The following is a 24,386-nucleotide window of genomic DNA, read 5'->3' as shown; positions in this document are numbered from 1 at the left end:
AGAAAAACAGTTTCTGGCTTATGGCTTAAAATTTTTCTGGCTTAAATTTTTAAACTTTATCCCCAAGAGTTGGAGATGGTCTTATGAGATTCATTTATCTCTGTTTGCTCACCTAGGCATTCTGATCCCAGCGATAATCCATATTTATCCAAGGCTTATTCTAATCCTTAGCAATTTCAATCCATGTAGGACTTGACTGAGTTGCCCTTATACTTAATCGTTTCACATTCCTACTACCACGAGGACTCGGTCGAACTGATCCTATTTGTAGGCCAAAACCCACTAGCCCGAAGGATATTTATTGGGCCAAGAATCGTGGTCCTAGGGTCAACTCGTCTCGGCCCAAACCATTATTTTAGACCCAAATCTTGTCTTTCACTTCTAAAACCCTTGGCCATGGACACTTGGCTTGAAGGTTTTTAAGAAGTGAATATTCTTTAAATTGCCCACTACCTTGCATTAAATGCCTCGATCCCTGCTTACATGTCAACTTTGCATTGATCGACACAAGTCAGGTTCCTATGAGGGCTCTTCGGATTCAGCTGCTCATGCACCCCAATTTTCTAGACAAAGTAGCCACCAAAAGGTGTTTTCCTTTAATAGACCAACCTCAAAAATCAAACTGTCATTTAAAAGAACGTTGGGCAAAGCAAAGACCGCCTCAAGCTGTTTGATTTACAATAGTAATACCCTAAAGTTACTCCTAGATCCTCTCAAATAAAAACCCCCTAAGGTTCCTTACTGGCTCATCTATACAAACTCCAAGGCTTTCCTTCTATATCATATCTTGTCTTTTCTCAACAAAGCTCCCTACCTTTATACTCTGAGAAAACAACATCTTCAACCATCTGTTGGAACCCTTCCAAGCTTTTAGTGTTCAAGTTGGAAGCTTTTGATCAAGTAATACATTGTAACATCAAGCTTCTAGAATCTGGACTAGTTCTTTTTGCCTCCTTCATCTATGCCTCTAATGACGCGGTTGTCAATAGGAATCTTTGGTCTAATTTAGTTTCCTTTGCTAGTGTTTAATCTAGCTCCCCTTGGATTGTTTTAGGGGACTTTACTATCACTAGAAGGTGTAATGAGACTGCTGGTGGTTCTCAACACTTCACTAGTGCAATGAAAGATTTTGCTTCTTGCCCTTTCAAGACTGAACTTGACAATCTCAATGCCACTGGAATTTTCTACTCTTAGAGCAACAAGTAGGATGATTCAGAGTGTATTTCTAGAAAATTGGATCCTGTTCTGGTGCATGAAAGGTGAACTAAAACTCTGCTAAATTGCTTTGTTGAATTTTTCCCGCTAGCATCTCTGATCATTCTCCCATGGTAGTAAGTTGGGGCTCCCTTTCTGAAACCGAAAATCTCCTTTTAAATTCTTTAATTTCATGGTTGACAGGGATGATTTATTCCCACAATTTCTAGTGTCTGGTCTACTATAGTGTAGGGCTCTAAATAATTTCAGGTTTGCAAAAAACTCAAACTTATTAAGCAACAGCTCAAGCGCCTCAACATAGACCTTGTTGGTAATGTCTCTAATGTTGTTGTTAAGCCCAAGGCTGATTTAGAAATGTGCCAAAGGCTTCTTGACTCTAACCTTTTTGACAACTCCTTGTGAGCATAAGAGAAAATCCTTTATGATGCTTATGCTTTGGCTTTGACTATGGGGGAAATGTTCTTGAGGCAAAAATCTGGAGTTCAATGGCTAAATGCAGGGGATAGAAATTCTTCTTTTTTCTTCAAGTCTATATCAAAGAACAGAAGTAGGAATCATTTGGTTTCTATTATTATAGTTGATGGGTCTATTGTCAATTCGGAGGAGGAAGTCAAGTGGGAAACTGTCAATTTTTTTCAATCACTCATTGGTTGTTATGTTGGTGAGGACTCTTCTAGGCTTGATGGTTTGAGCAGGCTAGTCTCCAACACTTTGGACCATGTTTTTACTGATTCTCTTTGTGTTGATTTCACTTCGGATAACCTTAAGTCTGTTTGCTTCTCTATGCTTCCTAATAAGTCTCCTGGACCAAATGGTTTTAATGGTTGTTTTTTTTTCAAAGAGCGTGGTCTAATATTGGAAATGATGTCATCGTTGCTGTTCAAGAATTTTTTCACTTGGGTCATCTTCTTAAGAAGTTAACTTCTACAATCATCACCTTTGTCCCTAAGGTCTCTGTTGTTAGTGATTTTAGATCTATCTCCTGTTGTAACACGCTTTATAAAACTATAGCTAAGTTGTTGGCTAATCGGCGCAAGGAAATTTATCTCATATGGTAAGTCCTACTCAATCGGCTTTTAATCTAGGAAGGAAAATTGGGGATAATATCCTTTTCGCTCAAGAAATCCTTCGTGACTACCACAAAGTCAAGGGATCTCCTAGGTGCGCTCTGAAGGTTGACATTATGAAAGATTATGATATCGTGGAGTGGGGTTTTATACTTGCTACTCTTGATGCATTTGCTATCCCACCTAGAATGATTAATTGGATAAAGAGTTGCATCTTGTCTCCTATGTTCTCGATTGCTGTAAATGGTGGGCTTGCAAGTTATTTGGGAGTAGGCGTGGCCTTAGGCAAGGGGATCCCTTGTCTTCCTACTTATTTTTCATTGCTATGGAGATGTTGTCCTATATTATTAATGTTAAAATAAGATCCTCTCCTCTCTCTCGGTTTCATTGGTGGTGTGAGAGAATTGGGTTAACTCACTTTTTCTTTGCGGGGATGATCTTCTTATGGTCTGTTTTGGGGATGAAGAGTGTGCTCGGGTTCCCTATCAATCTCTATGCGATTTTTTATTGCTTTCTAGGTTAGCTGCCAGTGCCTCCAAGAGCCAAATATTTATTGCTAGAACAGATAACATCTCTAAACATCAAATTTTGCAATTGTTTAATTTTCCCTTAGGATCTTTGCTGGTCCGTTATTTAGAAGTTCCTTTAATCACATCCAAGCTCAGTTGTGATTGTTGGAACTGTGTTTTCTGTGGGACTTGGAGTCCCACATCGCCCAAACATGTTTCTTATTAAGTCTTTATAAGTGAGTTCACTCACTTATAGTTTGAAAAGAATTGGGCCAAAGCCATGGACCTTGGGCCTTAGAATTGGAGAGTTTGGGTGTATATATTAAATGTCAAAGATGGGCCTTGGGATGGACGAAAAACACAAGTTACGTTTTTGATGTTTTGGATTCAGTTTTTGACAGTTATGATCAGTTTTTGTGAAAGGTTGCATTCAGTTTTCTTTTTACAAAAACTTGATAAGAATTAACGGTTGGAGAAGTTCAACTGATGCCATTATATATATGGCAATAAAACTCAGAAGTATATATTATACAACAATTTGCACAGTTTTATTTCAAATGGTAAAACTCAACAACAAACACAATATATTAAAACATAAACACTTAGTGTAATTATATATAGAATCACAAATCACTGACTTGTTCTTTTCGGATAGAGGCTTGCAGAGCAATCTCCTAAGACAGAAACTCGTCCCTACACTAGTGCAGCAGTTCGATGGACGTCTATCTTGCAGGATACAACTATCTAATCCAAGTTCTTGCACTCGAACTTGGATTCTTGGCGAATTGGTTGTGTAAAAAGAAAACTGAATGCAACCTTTCACAAAAACTGATCATAACTGTCAAAAACTGAATCCAAAACATCAAAAACGTAACTTGTGTTTTTCATCCATCCCAAGGCCCATCTTTGACATTTAATATATACACCCAAACTCTCCAATTCTAAGGCCCAACGTCCATGGCTTTGGCTCAATTCTTTTCAAACTATAAGTGAGTGAACTCACTTATAAAGACTTAATAAGAAACATGTTTGGGCGATGTGGGACTCCAAGTCCCACAGAAAACACAGTTCCAACAGTGATTGCTCCCCTTTAATTGACAAGATTGAAGCAAGGATTAAAAGCTGGGACAATTATGTTCTCTCTTTTGCTAGGAGATTGTAACTCATCCAATCTGTGTTTTCCAGTATCCAATTTTTTTGGTGCTCACATCTAATCCTCTCCCTAAAAAGTGCCTTTTAGATGTTAAGAGAAGACTTTGATCTTTCTTATGGTCTGGTACTTGCTTAGGGAGTTATGCAGCTAAAGTGTCTTGGTATGACATTTGTCTCCCTAAGGCTGAGGGGAGCCTTGGTTTAAATAGATTACAATGTTGGAATAAAGCTCTTATGATCCACCATATTTGGAGCTTAATTTCTGGTGATTCTAATTTATGGTATAATTGGGTGAAGGCTTATTTACTTCAAGGTAATTCTTTTTGGAATGCCCTTTTTCCTTCCATTTGCTCTTGGAATTGGAGGAAATTAATTCATCTCAGAGGGCTAGTTAGACGACTCTTCTTTCATGTTATTGGTGATGGGCGCTCCAGCTCTCTATGGTTTGACAATTGGCACCCGCTCGGGCCCTTTACCCTTAGATGGCCTTCAAGTATCATTGAGGAATCAGGGTGAAAATTCAAGTTTCTATGTTTCACCTTTCTTCGAAACAATTTAGGTGTGATTCTGTTACTTGGACATTGTCACCCAATGGAAGCTACCCTGCCTCATTCGCTTAGAATGCTATTAGGGAATCCCATCCGAAAGTCCCACAGGTTGGTCTCTTATGGTTTGGTAAGCATGTCCCAAGGTGGAGATTCATTCCTTGGCTTGCTATAAGGGGTAAGTTATATACATGGATAAGGTAATGATCTTTACCCTTCATGCCTCGCCTATTTGCTCTCTTTGCTTGACTGATAATGAGTCTCACAATCACTTGTTCTTTGAGTGTCCGTATAGTGCCAATATTTGGTCTCATGTGCTTTCTTAGTGTGGTTATGATCCTCCTCCTTTGGATTGGCATAAGTTTATCACTTGGGTTGTTATTAATTGGATGAGTAAGTTGTTGGATGTTAGCATTAAGAAGTTGTGCCTCCAAGTTGTTGTCTATGCTATTTGGAAAGAAGGGAATAACCGTAAGTTCAGAAATGAACACCTCCACTCTGTTGCTATCTTTAAACCCATAGTGAACTCTATAAGCTTACGGTTATGTTCTTTGCAGATTTCGCTTTCTACTGCAAATGTACCTATTTTTCAAGAATGGAGAATTCCTATGTAGTTCTCCTTTTGGTGCCAGTTGTTAGGTTGGGTTGTTGTTTTTAGCTTGGCCTTTGTTGCCATTGTTGTGTAGTAGTTTGTTGCTTCTTTTGGTTCTCTTTTAATACAATCATTCATTTACACCCACCCAAAAAAAAAAAAAAAAAAAAAAATCCATTCCATAGGAAATTCCAACTCAGTCCTCGTCTCAAACATCTTGCCAAAAAATGCCAAGGGAATCAACAATAACATATATAAGATGTATTTTGTGAGGGGTAATGATGGAAGAGTGCCGATCAAACTGACCAAAAGTAAGGTTTTTTTGCCTTTTTTGTATGCTTGTTCTTTGTGTACATATATGAAGTATGCTTAAATCGCATACCGTACGCCTATCTAATACACGACAAGAAGTAGGGAAAAAAAGGGCCCTACGTTTGAGGACACTGTTGGGCCTAATGTGGTAATGAATTCGGGTTAAGCCCGATCCATCTTTTTACCAAGAATTTTCCTCCAATTTTTTTTTTTTCATTCCCTCCTAAAAAATTGGAAAATAATTGTGTATTTTGGTAACATGTATGTATATTCAATTGAGAAAAATGTTTGTTATATATGAGAAATGTTCTTTTGTCAAACAAATCTGCATTATTGAATGGGTTGGATTTTGTTAGAATGGACATTACATACCATCTTCAACAATAAACATTTCTTGAAGTATTTTTAGAAAAGATAAATAATAATGGCACATTATTTTTATAGACACATGGACCACCTAAACCAAATTATACAAGGAAATGCAAGACTGGAGAAATGGACTTTTAAATTGAAATTGCTTAAGTTTGAATTTTGTTGATAAGCGACTTTGATATCAATTTGTTATGATTCGCATCGTGTGATTTAGTTTAAATCTCCTACCTTTAGTGTAAACATATATTGTTGTATTAAAAGATAAAAACTCGAGGTTGTGCTGCGACAAAATTTATCTATATATTGTCTCAATGACAATACTGATGACATAAATGATTATCATGTATTTAAATAGTACATTCTTCGTACGTTAAATAGTTGTTATAGGGTATCACCAATTCTATAAGAGACTTCTCGGCCTAGCGAGCCACCACCCACCAAAAACGACGGGTCGAATGCCATGTTTATTTGGCTTCCTGTTTAACTAAAGCGTTTTATTTGGTACATTTAGATTGAATGGATTGATGTTAGCTGGAATCAATCAGCACTTGCAACCACATGAAATGAAAGCAACCATAAAAATATCAACGGCTCTTGGGCAACCAACCAGCCAACCACATGCCTCTCTCAGCTTCCAATGTGGAGTCCCCACCATATTCATACAAAATAATAATAAACTTTTGTTTTGCCTAGTGATCCTTTACCACAGTGGTGGAGATGATTGATACCCTTACACCACGGTGTAGGTTCAAATCTTGTTGGCTCTTTAACACTAATATCAGAAAATGTGACAGTACATGCAATTTAATAAATCTATCGTTTGACATAAAAAAATAATAATAATAATAATAAACAATTGTTTTTATTTTTCCACTATTTTGATGTGGTGCCAATACTAACACTAATATTAGTATTAAATCAAAATACTAATATGATGTCATGTGTTGAATGCACTGCTTCCAGCTATCTTCAGATTAAATCAAAATAATATGATGTCATGTGTTAAAAACTTATACATGTAACTGGTGAACTCATTCCACAAAAGTTCTTCTTCAATTTCATAAAAATGTAACAAAGTTATGCATAAGGTTTGAGTCATATAGAGACATATATTTGGGTTTCAATGTCATATTTGAGTTCAAGGTGCACATGCCAACCAAATCATAAAAACTCGTATTTCAGTTTTGATTTTAATATTTCTCCTTCGATGTTATACTCAAATGTTAAAAATCAAAACTTTTGAGTTTTTACATTTGGGATTACGTCACGGAAGCTATCTCCAATTCAAAGGCATAAGTTAGAAGTTGAAGAGTCATATTTGACTCCAAATGTAGCGGTGTAATTTATAATATCTTTAATACTTATGAAGTCAAATTTGACTTTAAGTCAATTCAAGAGGTAAATATAACTTTCTTATCTATAGTTATATTTGAAGTCAAGTATATATGATCTCAAATTTTCATTGCATTTGGGATTAAGTCGAATTAGAGGCAAATATAACCTGACTTTAAATCTTATAGTGCATTGCTGTAAGCCTCACCATTATATTGGGCTCAAATTCAAGACAAGATTATAAGCGCATTGCCAATACCGTCCATACCACTAATAAACTCTACATTTAAATAGGCCAGAAATGCAGTCCCTAAAAGTACAGGGACTTGATGAGTCAATATTATATTATATATTTCACCCTATTCTTAATATAATTTGGTAATTATTTTGGTAGAATGTTGATACTTTGCTTTATATTCTCAACGTAGGACATTAGACTTCCTCTGGAGCAAAACATGACCAAACGGACGAATTTTGGAGTGATTCAAATTGGAGGACATTTGTGTGTTCCTTAGCTTGTTCGTGTCAAAATCTCAACAATTTCTACCAAGCGGTTATTTTCTGGAGATTAAATGAAAGAGCAGTGCGCGATGCTGGAAATTGACGTTTATGGGTTTAAACTGCATTTTTGGAGCCCAAGATGACCTCAGATGGGTTTGTGGCCTTCTAGAGAAGTGTTCAGAATAGTCGAAGCTTTAAATCCAGCTATTTTGGGCCCATTTTGGAGCTGATATGGGTCCAAAACGTGGCTGTGCAAGATTTTGGGCGAATTTACCAATTTAATTTAGGATTATGTTTCCTATTTTATTTTAATTTATTTAGTTCCCTAGTCTTATTCTAAGACCATTTTTTTATCAGGAGGGTTTAATGAGGGTAGTATAAATAAGCCTTTTTGGCAGACCTAGGGCGAGAAGGAGGGGGAGAAGGAGGGAGAGAGGAGAACGCAGGCAACTTTTGGAGAGAAGATTTTGGGCAAAGTTCAGAGATTTTCAGATTTTATTCTACAAGGTGTTTTCATTCTTTTTCTATTTCAATAAAGACTATGATTTTTAGTATGAATATGCGTAACTAATTCTTTTTGCTAGGGCGAGGCCATGATCCTTAGCAAGAATATGTAGTCTCTTTTTACTTTGCTTATGAATTTATGCATGTAGGTTTTGGAATGTTAATCACTGTGCTTTAAACTATCTATTTGTCTTAGTGATTCGCGACCATTAGGATATTTGGAAAAGTTATTTGATGCAGTTTTGGCGGAGGATTGTCCCTAAAATTGACTAAAGCTTCTTGTGGTTAATATGTGTAACCTCTTAGGATGGACGACACGTTTTAAGGGTTATATGGTTTTTTAAAAAAGGTTTTCATAAAACTTAATGAGTCTTGCATGTTCACATTCGATCTGAACACCACGGACGGGTTGCATGTTAGATATACGTTCTATGTTGGAGGTTCCAAGTAGGATATACTCTAGGAAAACCTAACCTTCAAAACATACATGTATGGTTCGTAAGTAATTTAGAAAAGCTACATAGGATTGTTAGGGTGACAGCAGAACCCTAGTACTTTCTCTCTTTGAATCCTAAAAATTGTTCCCCTTATCTTTCTTTAAAGTTGTGGTTTTTAAGTAATATTTTTAATTAAATTCGTTTTTCTTAGTTTAGGTCATTAAATCACCTCTTTCAAAAGAAAAACTTTGTTTTAATTAATTAGTTGAGAATTGATTTTGCTTTGATCTCTTTAAATTAATCCTTGTGGAGAACGACCTTGCTTGAGCCAATTATACTACAATAACCTTGTTTCTCTTGCAAGTATTTTAGGTGTTTTTAACCCTTTTACGCAGGTGGTAAAAATTCTATCAAGAAATTGGCGCCGTTGCCAGGGATTGATTTTAAATAGATTTTTGTCTATCATATTCTCAATTAATTATTTCCGTATATATAATAAAAAAAAATTAATTTTCATTTTTTTTTATTCTCTGCAGATTGTGCATGGTCTGTACCAGATCACACAAACAGCAAATTGCAGATTTTGATCCAGAACCTGAACGTACTGCCAGACAGAGACTTAGAAAGCAAAATCTACAGTGTGAACCTTCACTGCAGGGAACAGTTTTGCATAATCGGTTTACTGGGGTTTTGGACAGCAAGGAAGCTATGGCATTTGTTCTACCAACAGCGGGACAACCACTGAGGGAATCTTTGGCTGCTCATGCCACAGAGGTGCCCAGCTGCATTACCTATCCTGAAGTTGAAGATGGGTCTACGTTTGAGATACGACATCATATGTTGGAGATTCTACCTTCATTTCATGGTTTATCAACAGATGATCCTAACATGCATCTAACTGAATTTCTAATGGGATGCAAAAACATTTTGGTGAGAGGATTTTCAGCAGAATCTATCAAACTCAGACTTTTTCCGTACACTTTGAAGGATGGTGCAAGGAGATGGTTACTCACACTACCATCTGGAAGCATTACTTCGTGGAACCAACTTAGTGCTGCATTTTTAAGCAAATACTACCCAGCTTCAAAAACACTTGATATGAGTACTCAAATTTTAACATTTGCTCAAAAACCTAATGAAGCAATTCATGAAGCATGGGAACGTTACAAGGATCTACTCAGGAAATGTCCACATTCAGGCATTAATGGTGACACTCAAATGAATTTATTTTACAGAGGGCTGAATTTGACTACTAAGACTCTTGTTAATGCTTCTTGTGGAGGAACGTATTCAGACAAAAATGCACTGCAAGCGTATCAATTGTTTGAGAACATGGCGACAGAATCTCAACAATGGGCAATTGATATACCTCAGACCAGGGGTGTTTTTGAGATGTCCAGTGGTTCACCTCATGTATCTGCACAAATAGAAAAGATGGAGAAGAAGTTAGAAAATTTTGATGCAAAATTTGACATGCTTTTACAAAGAATGGCAGCACCTATGCAGCAGGTTGCTGTCCAGCAGCCTATTGCAGCCGCCTGTACCATTTGTGGCATTACAACACATGATTTTATGGGTTGCCCACATAGGGCTGCATACCCGGAGCATGTTACAGAGCAGATTAACGCATTCAATAATTATCAAAGGCCTAGAAATGATCCGTACTCAAATTTTTACAACCCCGGGTGGAGAGATCACCCAAATTTCAAGTGGAATAGAGATCAACAGGTTAAACCACAGTTTCAACAACAAATACAGCAACCTGATGCTCAAGCTAAACCTTCTTGGGAAGTCGCAATTGAAAAATTGGCAGATCATACTAAGGCAAGTTTTGATGCAACAAAACAGGAAATTCAAAAAACCAACCAAAACATTCAGAACATACAAGCAACAATGAAAGATCTACAGCAGTAAATGGGGCAGCTTTCACTCCAGTTTTCGGGCAAAGAACCAGGAAAATTTCCCAGCCAAACTATCCCAAATCCACGTGGAAATGAAGATTGTAATGCTGTTAGAATATTGCGTTGTGGTAAAAGTTATGACAACCGTGATGCAGAAAATAAAGAAAACAGTGCTGGAGCTTCACGGGTAGCACCTGTGCAGCCACAAACAGGTTCTGAAAGTTCTGCAGAATCTGCCCAACCACTGGACAGATCCAAAAATACTGCAGTGCCTACTGCAGAAAATGCAGAAAAGTCAAAACGTGTTTATGTTCCACCTATGCCATATCCCGAAAGATTGAAGCCACATGGAAAAGATCAACAATTAACAGATTTCATGAAGACATTGGCTAAAGTTCAGATTAATCTGCCATTAATTGATGCAATCAAGAACATTCCTTCATATGCCAAGTTTTTGAAAGATGTGTGCACAAATAAAAAGAAGCTTGTGGACTTCGAAAAAGTGATTCTCACAGAGCAGTGCAGTGCAGTTCTATTACAAAAGCTACCACCAAAGAAAAAAGATCCAGGGAGTTTTACAATTTCATGCACAATTGGAAATTCTGAGTTTAAACGTGCTTTAATTGATTTGGGTGCTAGTATTAATTTAATGCCTTTTTTTGTTTTTCAGCGGCTGGGACAAGGAGAAATCAAACCAACATCTGTTATTTTACAGTTAGCAGATCGTTCGGTTGCTTATCCTAGGGGTATTATTGAAGATCTTATTATTAAAGTGGATAATCTCTACCTTCCAGCAGATTTTGTGGTTTTGGATATGGATGAAGATATGCAAACACCAATTATTTTGGGGCGCCCATTCATGGCAACTGCTAGAACTTTGATAGATGTGGAAGCTGGCACATTGACGCTTAGAGTACAAGAACAATCTGTTGTGTTTAATTTATTTGAAGCAACTAAGAGGCCTAGTGATATGCAAGATTGTATGAGAGTTGACGTGTTAGAAGGCATCATGCATGCAGATATTATGCCTAGTTTGACAGCAGATCCACTGTTCAAAGTTTTACATGGTTTTGAAGACGCCAAAACTGAAGATGAAGAAGCTTTTAAGTATGTTACAGCTTTGGAAAGTGTCCCTTTACACCAGCCAAAGTGGAGGCACATTTTTGAGAGTTTGGGAGAACCAAAAATGCCATTACAGCCTTCAAAAATACAGCCACCTAAGCTGGAAATGAAGCCATTACCAGCACACTTAAAATATGCTTATTTGGGTGCTAATTCTTCACTGCCAGTTATTGTTTCTGCAGATTTATCTCCAACTGAGGAAGACAAATTGCTGCGTATTTTGAGAAAATTTTAAGATGCCATTGGGTGGACAATTGCAGATATTAAGGGGATCAGCCCAACACTCTGTATGCACAGAATTTTGATGGAGGAGGGTGTCAAACCCACCATTGATGCTCAACGCCGATTGAATCCGATCATGAAGGAAGTTGTTCGAAATGAGGTTATGAAGCTTTTAGATGCTGGAATGATTTATCCAATTTCAGATAGTAAATGGGTAAGTCCTACTCAAGTGGTACCTAAACGCACTGGAATTACAGTTGTGACAAATGACAATAACGAGCTTGTGCCTACACGTTTAACTACTGGGTGGCGAATGTGCGTTGATTACAGGAAGATCAATACAGGTACTAGAAAGGATCACTTTCCGCTACCCTTTACTGATCAAATGTTGGAAAGATTGGCTGGTCGGGCTTTCTATTGTTTTTTAGATGGGTATTCAGGCTACAATCAAATTCCAGTTGCACCAGAGGATCAGGAAAAGACCACATTCACCTGCCCTTTTGGTACATTTGCTTACAGAAGAATGCCTTTCGGATTATGCAATGCACCTACCACATTCCAACGATGCATGATGAGCATATTCTCAGGTTTGGTTGAACGAGTTGTTGAAGTATTTATGGATGATTTTTCTGTTTTTGGGGATTCGTTTGATCATTGTTTGCAGAATTTATCTTTGGTTCTTGAGCGTTGCAAAGAAACTAATCTCGTATTGAATTGGGAGAAGTGTCATTTTATGGTTAAACAAGGAATTGTTTTAGGGCACGTAGTATCTAGCAAGGGTATTGAGGTTGATAAAGCTAAGATTGATGTTATTGCTAAGTTGCCCTCTCCTACTACTGTGAAGAGCATTCGTTCGTTTCTTGGACATGCTGGGTTTTACAGACGGTTTATCAAGGATTTCTCCAAGATTAGCCGACCTTTGTGTAACTTATTGGCTAAGGATGCACAGTTTGTTTTTGATAATGCATGCTTGGAGGCTTTCAACAGGACTCATCGGAGTACTGAAAAAAATCCCCAAGAATTGGGAAGCTGTACGAACCGTCAATGGGGTGGGGCCCATGTTCTTTTTGAGTTGGGTGATATCCTCATATCCCCACCATGTGAAGTACGTGTGAAGATGTTGTGCAGCTACCCAGAACACACCTAACACGCAATAATATTTCTTACTCACCTGACGCAGCGTCAGGGGCGGTCACGCTGCCTTTTCATTTGTTCATGGATGAGAAATCAAAGGTCCTGATAGCATTTTTATTTTGTTTTTGTTTTTTACTATTTAGATCAACGATTGTGAAACTAACAATGATTTTTAATCTTTTAGTTCCTACATTTAAGAGTTTTACTATAAGAACCTCTCTTTGAAGGCGAAATTCTTTTAGAGACCTAAATATTCCTTGAAGCCCCTAAAAGAGTCCTAAAGAACGTAGGTTAAAACCCTAAGATAGGATCTCTTATTAAAGATGCTCTAAGTTTTGTATCAGTAATTTAGAGAAAGTCTAAAGAGCTGTATTTGCTCGCATGCATGTCGATGATTGATCCGAGCATTTTTCACAAGGTTAATCCCAATCATTCTTTGCTTTATAAGTCTCACAAACATAAATAACTCAGATCATCCACATGTTAAACTTTTTCTCTGTTCACACACTCATATTCACGTCATTATTATTTGACTTATTTAATATGAGGACATAGAATAACGAAAAGTATGAATGAAGTTAAGAAGTTGATATTATCATTTTGGTCTCACAAAAATTATAAAGGACTGTCACACTGACGGAATCAAGGACTACGTCAATGAGGCCATGCTTTTTTTTTTTTTTTTTTTTTTTGAGAATGCTATCCATCCATCCTTTTTTTATTTCTCACGCACTTGTTAATTTATTTCCTTTATTTTTTTTTTTAATTTTTCAATCCGACAGTCAATTTAAAAAATATGAAGGCGTACGTTATAAACAACAGAGGAAATCAAAGGAAAAATCCTATAGCGTCACCCTAGCTTGGTGTCCAACGAACAAAAGAAAAGACCGGAAAACGTCGATACTTCGGTGGAACTGAAACTCAAGGATAAGTTTCTCAAGTGCCAGAAAGCTGCGCCCCATCCATTTTTGTGACTTGAGAAGGTCCAATGCCAACTCAGGTATGAATTGTTTAACAATGTTCATACAATCACAAGGGTAAAAAGTTGAGTTGAGAGTCAAAGGAGGGCGGTCGGGGGAAACTAGTTGACACTAGAGAGTTTCCTTACAAGAAGAGGAAGCAGAAAGAAATATCACCAAAAACAACAAAAAGCACACAGAATCCAGCTACAGATCACGACGAGTTCAGGAATTTCTGGGCAGCATCCAAACTCAGTTCTTCATAGACCTGGAACAAATAGAATCGAGGTTTTTTCAATGTAAACAGAAACCAAAGTAGTATTTATGACTACTATTTGTTGAAAAACATATGGTACATACGAGTTTCTGGTGGATTCGTTGAAATGCCTTGCAAAATCTCTCTGCTTCTGCTGCACCCACCTAAACAATTGAGTACAAGTAGTTAGTTTTCCTTCCAACCAAAACTATTCTTAGTTTTTGTTTCATTTATTTCTTCCTTTGTAGTTGAAAAAAAATGTCCCCTCAATTTTCAGTTAACTCCATTTGTAAATATGACAGCGTCGTGGAACACAAATTTACAATCAACATATGAACAGCTGACAACTGATAGTATACATGTGGCCAACTAAGGAATAAGATAACACATACAAGTACCAAATAAAATAACACGCACACACGTATGTGGCTGCACATGCGTACACAAGCAAGAAATAAAAGGGTACTGCATACACTAGGTTATGACCACGGCCAAGGCTTTGTTTTTAGCATTGAAGAATTACGACAACTTCTTGGAATCGTGAAATCAAGTTTCCCAATTCCTTTCAAAGAACCTATAGTTCAAAACGAGAGCTATCCCTGCCTCTGGTTTTATCTAATTGTATACATAAATAGTACTTTTACAAAGCTCCTAAGGTCTTCTACAGTTTCAGCTTTGCTGGCTCAAGATATTTCTTTTTCATGAATTATAGTAAGGACTGCTTTCTGGACATGGGAAGATAATCTAGATTGAATGCTGGAGAAGTCTTCGATAAGATAGGAGGTTCCCAAATATTGGTCCTGCTTAGGGAATCTTTTTTTTTTTTTTTTTTTTTTATATTTTTTTCCGGTAACATCCTACTTAGGGATTTTGCTAATTCATAAAACATAAATAAATCGAGTTCCAAAACAGAGTTAGATTTTGAACCTAAAAGAAGGAACCACTAAAAGCCTATACAAATCCAAATCCCAACTTCTAGAAAATATTAATCCTAAAATTACTACAGCCATACTCACATACAAACATGAAGCTATGGCCGTGCCTTTTTTAATAGATAGGTTCAGGTTTTCCTTTCATACAGATGTTTAAATCTTATGTACTTCTAGTGCAAGGGATCTGAGTATTTCACAATAAAACATGGGTGATTAGGCCCTTGAGCAATTCTCCGCGCAAACACTCTACTGATGTTGTCTAACAATATCAACACAATTAAGTGTTAGTTAATACACTTGCTTAACTTAAAAGCAGTTAAGTCATAAATTCATTTCCGGGTGGCCAATGTATCAATGTCAACCAATCAGGAAAGGGTGGGCAATTAATTTTGAGGCTTTTCTGCCCAGCTGAGTGTCTCAGATGAAAATGAAAAGACACTGAGGGCCAAGCACTGCGTTGTTACCTTGTACTAATGACTAAAGTTGTGAAGCAGTTGGAGAAAGTAAGCAGAGTTGGAGAAGACTTTAGAATACAGTTCACATTGTCCGCCATGGGTAGATTTATTTAATTTAACTGGAAGAGGGCTTCTTCCGAAGCCAGTAGTTGTAGTCACCCTAGACTTGTTTTGATAGCAATGGTACAATATTCAACCCTCAACTTGTTTCATTATGAACTATTGAACATTAAAAAATAATTGGGTTGTATCAGATCTCTATTGTTTCTTATATGTTTATTTCAATTGCATAAGTATCCATCAACTCAATTCTCAAAAACCTTATACAGAAGAGAAGAGAGTTCACCTAAGTACATTAAAACATTCAACAAAAATCACAATGTACACCCACTTTTCACTCCTAGACACTGAGAACAATTAGTTTTTATTTTGGACTGGACTTCAATTACCATTGGGTAGGGTTTGAATAAAACGAAGAGTTCATAAATGGGACAATTAAATTTTTTGGAGTTTTTTTTATCCAACATCATTAGATGCAAACAAAAACGGCTAAAATATAAGTACATCATTGCATGCTCAAAACCACATCACTAAGTTCATGTCTTCTGTTTCTATATGTCCAGAAACCTGTTGTGTCAAAATATGACACCATATAAAATTTCATATAATGGTCTTAGATAATCATATTATGTAAAAAATACAATCGCCACATATCCATGAAAATCAAGAAAATCAAAGACGAATATGGACATACCTTTCTCTCAGCGATCAATTTTAGCTTCTCCCAGAATTCACCTGTAATTACTCATCCATATAAGTGCAAAATATTTAACTTCTATATTAAACATACAAAACTGGTGGAATTTCTTTTTGGTTACTGATACATCCATGGAAGACGAATAAAGAGAGTGTATGTTAAAACATACCATGTTCGTCAAGTCCTTGCTTCTCCACTTCAATTTTATCTCCCTCATCCCATGCATCTTGCCATTCTTTATGCTGTTGAGAACATTCAAAAACGTCAACATCTTGTGTGTGAATGTGTGCATACTGTAAAACGGAAATATGTACAAACATTTCAGTATACCTCTTCATGCTGTGCTGACTTAGAAGTTGATTCTCTAGATTGTTCTGATTCAGCCTAAAATTATACAAAGTTGTCTAAGAATGGCTTGATGAATATATAATCAACATAAAAACTCATAATGAATACTAAAGGAATAGCCAGTTCAAACGGAAAATGGGTTGGTCATTCAACCAAATTGTTTGGAAACATTTAAGATACTGGAATTTAATTTTCAGCAATAGTACAAGAATTTATACGTTCTATGTAACCCATCTCAAAACTTTGACACTGCAGATACTCAAGAAATATTTTTAACTTCACGAAATTTTCCTAGATGCATCAAATTCCACAAAGTTTTATTACCTTGAACAATATCAAATGTGAAAATTTTCATAAAACCTTGATGCAGTTTCGTTAATATGATGTTCACATCAGGTGAAATCAGACAAAAATTTTGAAAGACTAACAGAAACAAGCCAACAACCTTAGTGATCCAAGAAAAAGCGCAACCATAGTCTTGTACAGCAGAAAAAAGGTCTCGAACTATTAAATGCCACCAAGTCTTGTTGAGAAACAATGGCAGAAGAAGCAAGGATGACACACCAACCCTAATAACTTTTTTGAATCCCTAACCCAATCTAAACCAAATAAATCCTACTTAAGCTACTCATCTTCTGACCCTGAAAAACTAGCCGTCGCTGACATCATCTACAAGGCCGAAATTTTCATCTTTGATTTAATTACAAAAAAAGAAACGACTAAATAAGGGATGAAAATTTCGGCCTTCCATACATATCCGTGATGATGCCCGCCAATGCAAATGGCTCTGAACTTTAAACAAATTGATCGAAACTTACTTTCTTCTCTGACTCAATATGACATCTACATCAGTCAAAACTACTTAATGCAACCCACCATCCATCTAAATCGATTTATCCATCACATCCCCCTCTCAAAAGAAACATAAACTCTTAACACCTTCCACAATGCCACTTCTAATTGAGCATGCATCCATAATTTCTATAGTTCCCCGTGGTATTGATATTGGCAGATGCAGATTGCAGCTGCAGGCAGCAGCTGCAGCGCTATCAAATCCAATCTTTTCCTTTTCACAATCAAAATCTAATCTTTACACCTTCTAACTATAAGAAATGATAAAGGGTTATCTCAAAAATAGATGGTGCATCTGCCCAAAACTCAAAATCCAGAAAAGGATTATATACTGTTCGTTTAAAAATATAAAATAATAACAGGAACAATTTTTGCCCAACAAGTTTTAACGGTTGCCAGATTCCATAAATTAAATTATCAACGACGCGTTCTAAAAGAGAGAGAGAGAGAGAGAGAGAGAGAGAGAGAGAGAGGGTTACATGGTAGTCGCGAGATCGGACGATTGGGAAGAGATCGAGAAGGCGTCGAAATTCAGCGTCGTCCATGGCGGTGGTGGTAAAAACGTACTTATTGCTAAAGTGCTGATTCTTGTACTCTCCCAATTCTCCAAATTTTATTCCACCCTTTTTTCTTCTTCCTCTCTATTGGAAAAGAAAATTACTCCAAAAATAAAAAACAGTTTTTTTTAATAGCCAAATTTGTGGTGACATGTCACTTTCAATGTGATATTTGTGATGAAAAAGCTATTAATTAAACTTTCGTGGTGAGCCGTGTTAGCAATTCAGGTCCAAATTCAAAGTTCTGTTAATCTTCCGTTAAATAAAATCATGTGGCTATCACATGTGGATCGGTCAAAATTAAGTTAATTTATTTTGAAAAATAAAAGAACAAAAACATGATTGAATTAAAATAAAATTACAAATAAAAGATACTTGTAAAGAGATATATATATATATATATATATATAAATAAATAAAACCCAGCAGTTCTCGTATCTCATCTCAGGCTCCTAGCCACCGCCATAGCTACCAGTTGACCTCCTCCAGGGTCGCTAACCATCACCCCAATTCGATAGCACATGTATCTCAACCTATATAATGTAGAAAAATCATATATGCACAATAATAACTTAAAGAGTTAAAGACAATGGGTGAAATGCAGTATATTTGCATTCAAACGGGTGAAAGGCATTGTAGAATTACTGACAATGGGTGAAAGGCATTGCAAAAAATTCAATCTTCAAGTCTGCCCTCCGCATATGAACTTCAAGAGCGTAAGAAAGTTAAAGAATTAAAATTCAAAGAAGATTAAGAAAAAAATTGAAAGGTTGTGTACTTGCCGACTAAGGCCTGCATAAAACCACATTACCAATTAAAGATAAAACTGAAAAGCAAATGCATTCAAACAGGTACCAATTGATACAAGAATGAAAATTTAAGTAAGACTAAGACTCTAACTCATGATCAAAGACGTGTTGGCATTCAAAAAAGAAACAATGGTATATTAGAAGTATTAGGATTTCCAAATGAAATTAAATCATACCTAAGAAATTAGGCGCGACTTCACCTTCACCTCTTCTCCTAGCCATTGACGTGGTTTTACAGGTTTAGTTTTAGTCTTCGCATTCAAACATCTTTTTTTTTCTTTTTTCCTTTTTTTTTTTTTTGTAAAATCTAATTTCAGTTAAATCCTAAATTATACTACATGTCCATTGAATAAGATGTAATTTGGATTGAAATGACGAATTTGACCCTTCATGTGATAGTCACATGCGTTTATTTAAAGGAAGACTAACGGAAATTTGGATTTAGACCTCAATTGATAACAAGGCCCACCACGAGGGTTTAATTAAAAGCTTTTTCACCATAAGGGTCACATCGAAAGTGGCGTGTCACCACAGGAATCACGAAAAAAATTAGGCCTTTTAATTTACCCAACCCCTGAATTTTTCTTACGAGCCAATTTCACCCTATTTACTAGGGAGCTGTCAATTTTCTCTTAACTTTAATTTTACTTAATTATCCCTAAATTTTTCTAACGAGCCAATTTCTCACTTGAATTTTAATTTTAGCCAATTACTTCTTGAACTTTTATAAATAGTCAATTTTCCCTCATGTTAGATTTTAAAAAATTTCATCTAATTTTTCATCCATTTTAATTACACGCACAACACATGACAACCATATAAGGGCAAAAAATTGAAAAATTGGATGGAAAATCTTAAAATCTAACACTATGGGGAAGATTGGCTAGATATAAATTTTTACAGGAGAGAATAGGCTAAAGTTCAAATTCAGGAGAAAAATTACCTAATGTTGTAAACTTTCCTAGTTTAAGTGTGATTGTGTAAATCCTAGATTATATTTGATTCTAGTTATCCTTTCCTATTACACCTTGTATTACTTGGGGAAAAAGGAATATCTTCTCTCCTTTTACTACTATAAATAAAGGCACAATGTAGGAGGATAACAACACACATTCCCCTACAATTCTACAAACACATCTCTCTCAATCTCTTTACCCTTGTTGCCGACCCTCTTTAACCTTGTCAGATAAAATAGGCTATAACACATTATCGGCACGCTCCTACCGTTGTGCTTAGGAATATGACGTTGAAGAATTTTTCTGCATCAAACCAGTTCATCCATATCATCATGCAATCAGGTTCTTTCAAAACAACGGTTTTTATCTCGATATTTTTGCAACCTTCATAGCATGAACATTCACCATAATGCATGACCCAACTTTACGTTTTTCGAATTTTAGATTCTACATAAATTGAACATGCATTATGTTCATAATTGTTGAATTATGTGAATTTGATATTTGCTATAAATTGCATCAAATATATGTACATGCATTATACTATTGAATTGAATATGCTTTGAATTAAACTATATATGAATTGAATTAAAAAAAAACATAAAAAAACAAATAAATAATCGAAACAAGCAACCTGGGTTCTTCCCTCATGCCATTGAACTAAGCCTATAGCTTGGGTGGCCAAGCCGTGCCTAGCCGCGAGTTCCCCAGCCGGAGCTGAGGGCTTCAAGATTGAAACCCAGTGACCCCGACGTCTTCCATGGCATCTTCCCCAGTCCCAGGTTGGCCTGTAGCCAATCCTCATCCACATGTCACCATGTTTGATGGCCTAAAGCTCATCCTTGATACCAGTTGATAGAGATTCTCGAATCTCGTCAGAATTTTTTTTAATTTCCGATTCGTATTACTAGGGTTTTGATAGAACGTTGAGATTTTTCAATCTCTGTTCATGTTTGAGGTCTTTGTTGACCCATGGTCTTGCCCCGAGCACCGTTGTCTTAAAGCACGGCCACCTGAAGTGGTGGCGCCGACCTTCTTCCCCGACGAACGCACCCAGCTACGGCTAAGATGTCTTTGGACCCAACATTGGGCTCCATCTCTCGGCCTGCTCCCTAATTTTTTGGGCGCCTTGTATGGCCCATAAGTTGTTTGACCGGCCCACAAAAAAACAAAAGTTTTTTTTGTTTTTTTTTTTTGGCTCACCTAAAGCAGTCGCGCAAACATAAGGTTTTTTTTTTGTTTTTGTTTTTTGTTGGGCTCGCCCGAAGTAGCCCACTACCTAGGCCCGACCTATTTTTCTTCTCATCCTTCCCCCCCCCCCCCCCCGACGGTTTCATTATTTGTGCTAGACCCAATCCGTGCCCTCTTTGTTTGGGCCTGGAACCCTACCCGAGATCAAACCTAGCCCAATTTTTGGGCCTAGGTCACACAAATCATTTTTTAAGCCATCTGTGGCCTTATTTTTCCTATCGGGCCTTGAGTTTTATTTGCCAATTATTTTAGGCCCAATGGGTTTTATATTTTTTTCACCCACACTTTAATTTGGCCCAAAGTCCAAATAATTAAATCAATTATAATTATAGACCTAAAGTTTTATTTTTGCATTTTCTTGTTGCATATTTTTGTGTATATATTTGTGTTTGCCTGCAGAAATATATGAACTTGAAGTTCATAATTATTTTGAAACTTGAAGTTTCTTATAAACATGTCTTATTTGAAAACTTGAAGTTTTCATTTAAAAACATCACCCATGAAAACCTGATGCGAAAATTAACTTAACACACAAATTAAACCCTCTTTTGACAATTGTAGTATATAAATAAGTAGGGATCGTTCTTAAACCGGGGATTATGAGGAATTGCTAAACACTTTAAACTGACTCAAATAGATAAAACTAAACTTTAAAACACTTAACTCAACTTAAAAGACTCAAAACAAGTTCACAAGACTCAAAATAAGCTAAAAACACTCAAAATTGCCTAAAAACACAAATTGGGCAGATTTGACTTGAAACATAATTTTGGGCGAGTTTTGGGGTTTAACTTGACTCAAAACACTTGAAAACACAATCTAAAACAGATTTTAACTAGTTAGACACTCTAAACTAAAGGGGGATTTGGTTTTGGACGAAAATATAGTAAACAAAACAAAAACTAGAACTAGGCAGATTTGCACGAATTTGGTGAAATTAGATGGATGATGGGCTAGCTAGGAGGTCTTTCTCCACACATGACATACTTGCATACAAAACAATCTCCAGTTGCTTTTTCAATGAATCATGAATCTCAACACCCCAAGTTAATTAGGTACACTTAAATTAACTCTCAGAATTTCCTTACGTCATTGAATTGAATGGAATTAGTGCATTGCAATCAAATTATTCCTCAAAAGTTCTCTACATGAAAGCGCATAATAGAAAAACAATCAAAGATCATTAAATTCTATGAAAATCATAAGTGTTGACGAGGCGTTCGTAACTATGAAAGCGCATGATACTTATGCCAAGAATTTACTTAACATGATTATGACTAACAACCTTTACTACTCATGAATATAAGTTCACAACGATTAGGTGAAGTTTCCTTATATCCTAGCATCAGATTTATGCATGCAAATTAAGTGTGCACTCTCAACCCACATAACAAACAAGTTTTAATTCAAAAAGATAAGTAAATTGATTTCACAATTCATGAAATCACAACTGGAAGTAATCAAATCATAATGCCAATATAGCCATGGTTTCGAAATTCCCCCTAGCTAGAAGGGAATTAGTTCCTCATACTCACACAACAAAGATTCTTGAATTTAAGCATTGAAAAACACAAGAAAGATTACACCTAAAACGTTCCAGAAACTCCAAGTCAAATGGCATGTACGTCTAGGGCTTTCCTTCTTCTTCCTTGCTGCGGCACAAGGTGTGTGTGGTGGTTTTGGGGGTTATGAATGATGTATTCTTGCTTGGGATGATGATTGATGGCTAATTATGGTGAAGGGTTGCGGCAGATTGTGTATGGAGGTGTTAGGATTGAATGGATGATGGAGAATGGAGGCGAGGGCTTACGGCAAGGAATTTCTGAATAGCATCAAGGGCCCATCCGAATTTGAGGTTGAAAATATGAATATATAGTTCGGCCAACCTTAGGGTTAATTAAATTAAGGTTACAACTTAACAGATTTTGAAGGCTTAGGGCCCTAGGTTTCGGCACAATTGATTTAATCCACTTAGGAGAGGGTTTGGCCCAATTAGTTTCAGAAAAGGATTTGTGTAACCCAAATCCACAAGGAATAAGGCCTAGCAAATCAGAATCCAAAAGGGATAAGGCCTAGATAGGTGCGGCAACAATTGGAGGGAAAGGAAAGTGGCTTGCAAGGCAAGGCAAGGCATTCTAGAAGGGAATAGGCGCCACCTTTGTAGGGTTTCTAGAAATAATGTGCTTTGTGGTTGATTTGGGCCTTCTAGAAGAGAATGCTTCTAGAAATAGGTTATAGAAGTATATATTTAGGTCCCCTTGCAGCTAGGATTAAGGCATGATAAGGTTAGGATAGGATAAGATAAGGTTTTGGATAATGTTGGATAAGGTTGGATAAGGTTGGATAAGGTTTTGGATAATGTTCCTCTTTTGAGCTAATTCCTTATCCACTTTGTCTTGAGTTTAATTTCTTCATCTTTTCATCAGATTTCTGGCCTTTGGAACTCCAAATTCGTCCATCCATGTTGGCCCATACATGTGCTATCCATTTAGTGCCCAAAACTGCTCCAAAATGCACCAAAATTCACTTTCTTGGTACTTTAACCCTTTGGACCTACAAACACATGAAAATGAGTTGAAATACTACATTAACTAAGAAATAATAACACAAATGCACAAGAATAAGCTAGCTAAGTCGCCTAAATATGCTCCTATCAAAACCCGAAGTTTTTTCATGCAAAAGTAAACCAATACATGTCTATTAGAACCTGTATGTTCTACTCCTATGTGAATGAATTGATTTGTAACGTCCCGTATTATAAGTTGTATTTGTGGATATTTCTAGTTAGAATGAACCTAAGATAAGCTTTTACATAACTGTTCACGTGTTAAACCTAATAGTGAGAGGTGTCATTACTATTTTTTGGACGTGGCATAATATGGAGCAATTGGCAAATAAGGTTGGCAGTTGTCAAACCCATAACATGGAGGTATAAAGATTAGCAGAAGGTGGCATATTGATTGCTTGCAAATTTTGTAGATAATAGAGCTCCACCATTTTTCCCATTTTCTTTCCGTAGGATAAGAATGTTGCTTTCATCATTATCCTAATTTTATGACCATGTGTCTTGACCTAGTTTTTACACTTGATAGCCACTTGTTCATCTCACCTTTGCCCATTTCTTACAGTCATCTTCGAATCCACTTGTCAACCTAGCATGCATTAGTGTAATTTTATCCATGCATAATATATCACGTTAGCCGCCAAGCCAACCAATTGGAGGTCATAGTTGACTGTCTACTAGTAAAAATAGGAGCTTTGCTCCATTGTTTTTGGAGCATAAAAAGAAGGCAGCATGCAGAGCATGCATGTTACACGGAAAGAGAGAGAGAGAGAG

General features: G+C 36.5%; 2 protein-coding genes and 1 non-coding gene across 3 annotated transcripts; 1 reads left to right on the top strand and 2 right to left on the bottom strand.

Annotated features, from left to right (window-relative positions):
- The first annotated feature begins 9,081 nt into the window (after positions 1 to 9,081).
- On the top strand, positions 9,082 to 10,452 carry LOC103958290. The gene has a single exon (XM_018650185.1). It carries the CDS (start codon positions 9,082 to 9,084, stop codon positions 10,450 to 10,452), a length of 1,371 nt encoding a protein of 456 aa, XP_018505701.1.
- On the bottom strand, positions 9,634 to 9,738 carry LOC125471168. Its single transcript, XR_007253447.1, has one exon. It is a non-coding gene; the product is annotated as a small nucleolar RNA R71 (small nucleolar RNA).
- Positions 10,453 to 13,858: 3,406 nt separating the features above from the next.
- LOC103957893 lies at positions 13,859 to 18,125 on the bottom strand. The gene is made up of 6 exons (XM_009370117.2): positions 17,956 to 18,125; positions 16,607 to 16,660; positions 16,446 to 16,518; positions 16,274 to 16,314; positions 14,237 to 14,296; positions 13,859 to 14,144 (listed from the first exon to the last, which is right to left on the bottom strand). Exons 1-6 carry the CDS (start codon positions 18,019 to 18,021, stop codon positions 14,091 to 14,093), a joined length of 348 nt encoding a protein of 115 aa, XP_009368392.1. The 5' UTR covers positions 18,022 to 18,125; the 3' UTR covers positions 13,859 to 14,090.
- Between the last annotated feature and the right edge of the window lie 6,261 nt (positions 18,126 to 24,386).

The sequence above is a fragment of a genome, unplaced genomic scaffold, assembly GCF_019419815.1.
Source record: "Pyrus x bretschneideri cultivar Hongxiangsu unplaced genomic scaffold, Pyrus_bretschneideri_v1 Contig58, whole genome shotgun sequence".
Taxonomy (NCBI): Eukaryota; Viridiplantae; Streptophyta; class Magnoliopsida; order Rosales; family Rosaceae; genus Pyrus; species Pyrus x bretschneideri.
This window is presented reverse-complemented; position numbering and strand designations above follow the sequence as displayed.

Bases quoted from the DNA above. Each gene is read 5' to 3' on its own strand.
- LOC103957893 (XM_009370117.2), bottom strand. From the start codon at position 18,021: ATGGACGACGCTGAATTTCGACGCCTTCTCGATCTCTTCCCAATCGTC. The intron at 16,315-16,445 runs GTATGTTTTAAC...GAGTAATTACAG, and splicing joins GCAAGGACTTGACGAACATG to GTGAATTCTGGGAGAAGCTA. The intron at 14,145-14,236 runs GTATGTACCATA...TATTTGTTCCAG, and splicing joins AACGAATCCACCAGAAACTC to GTCTATGAAGAACTGAGTTT.
- LOC103958290 (XM_018650185.1), top strand. From the start codon at position 9,082: ATGGTCTGTACCAGATCACACAAACAGCAAATTGCAGATTTTGATCCA.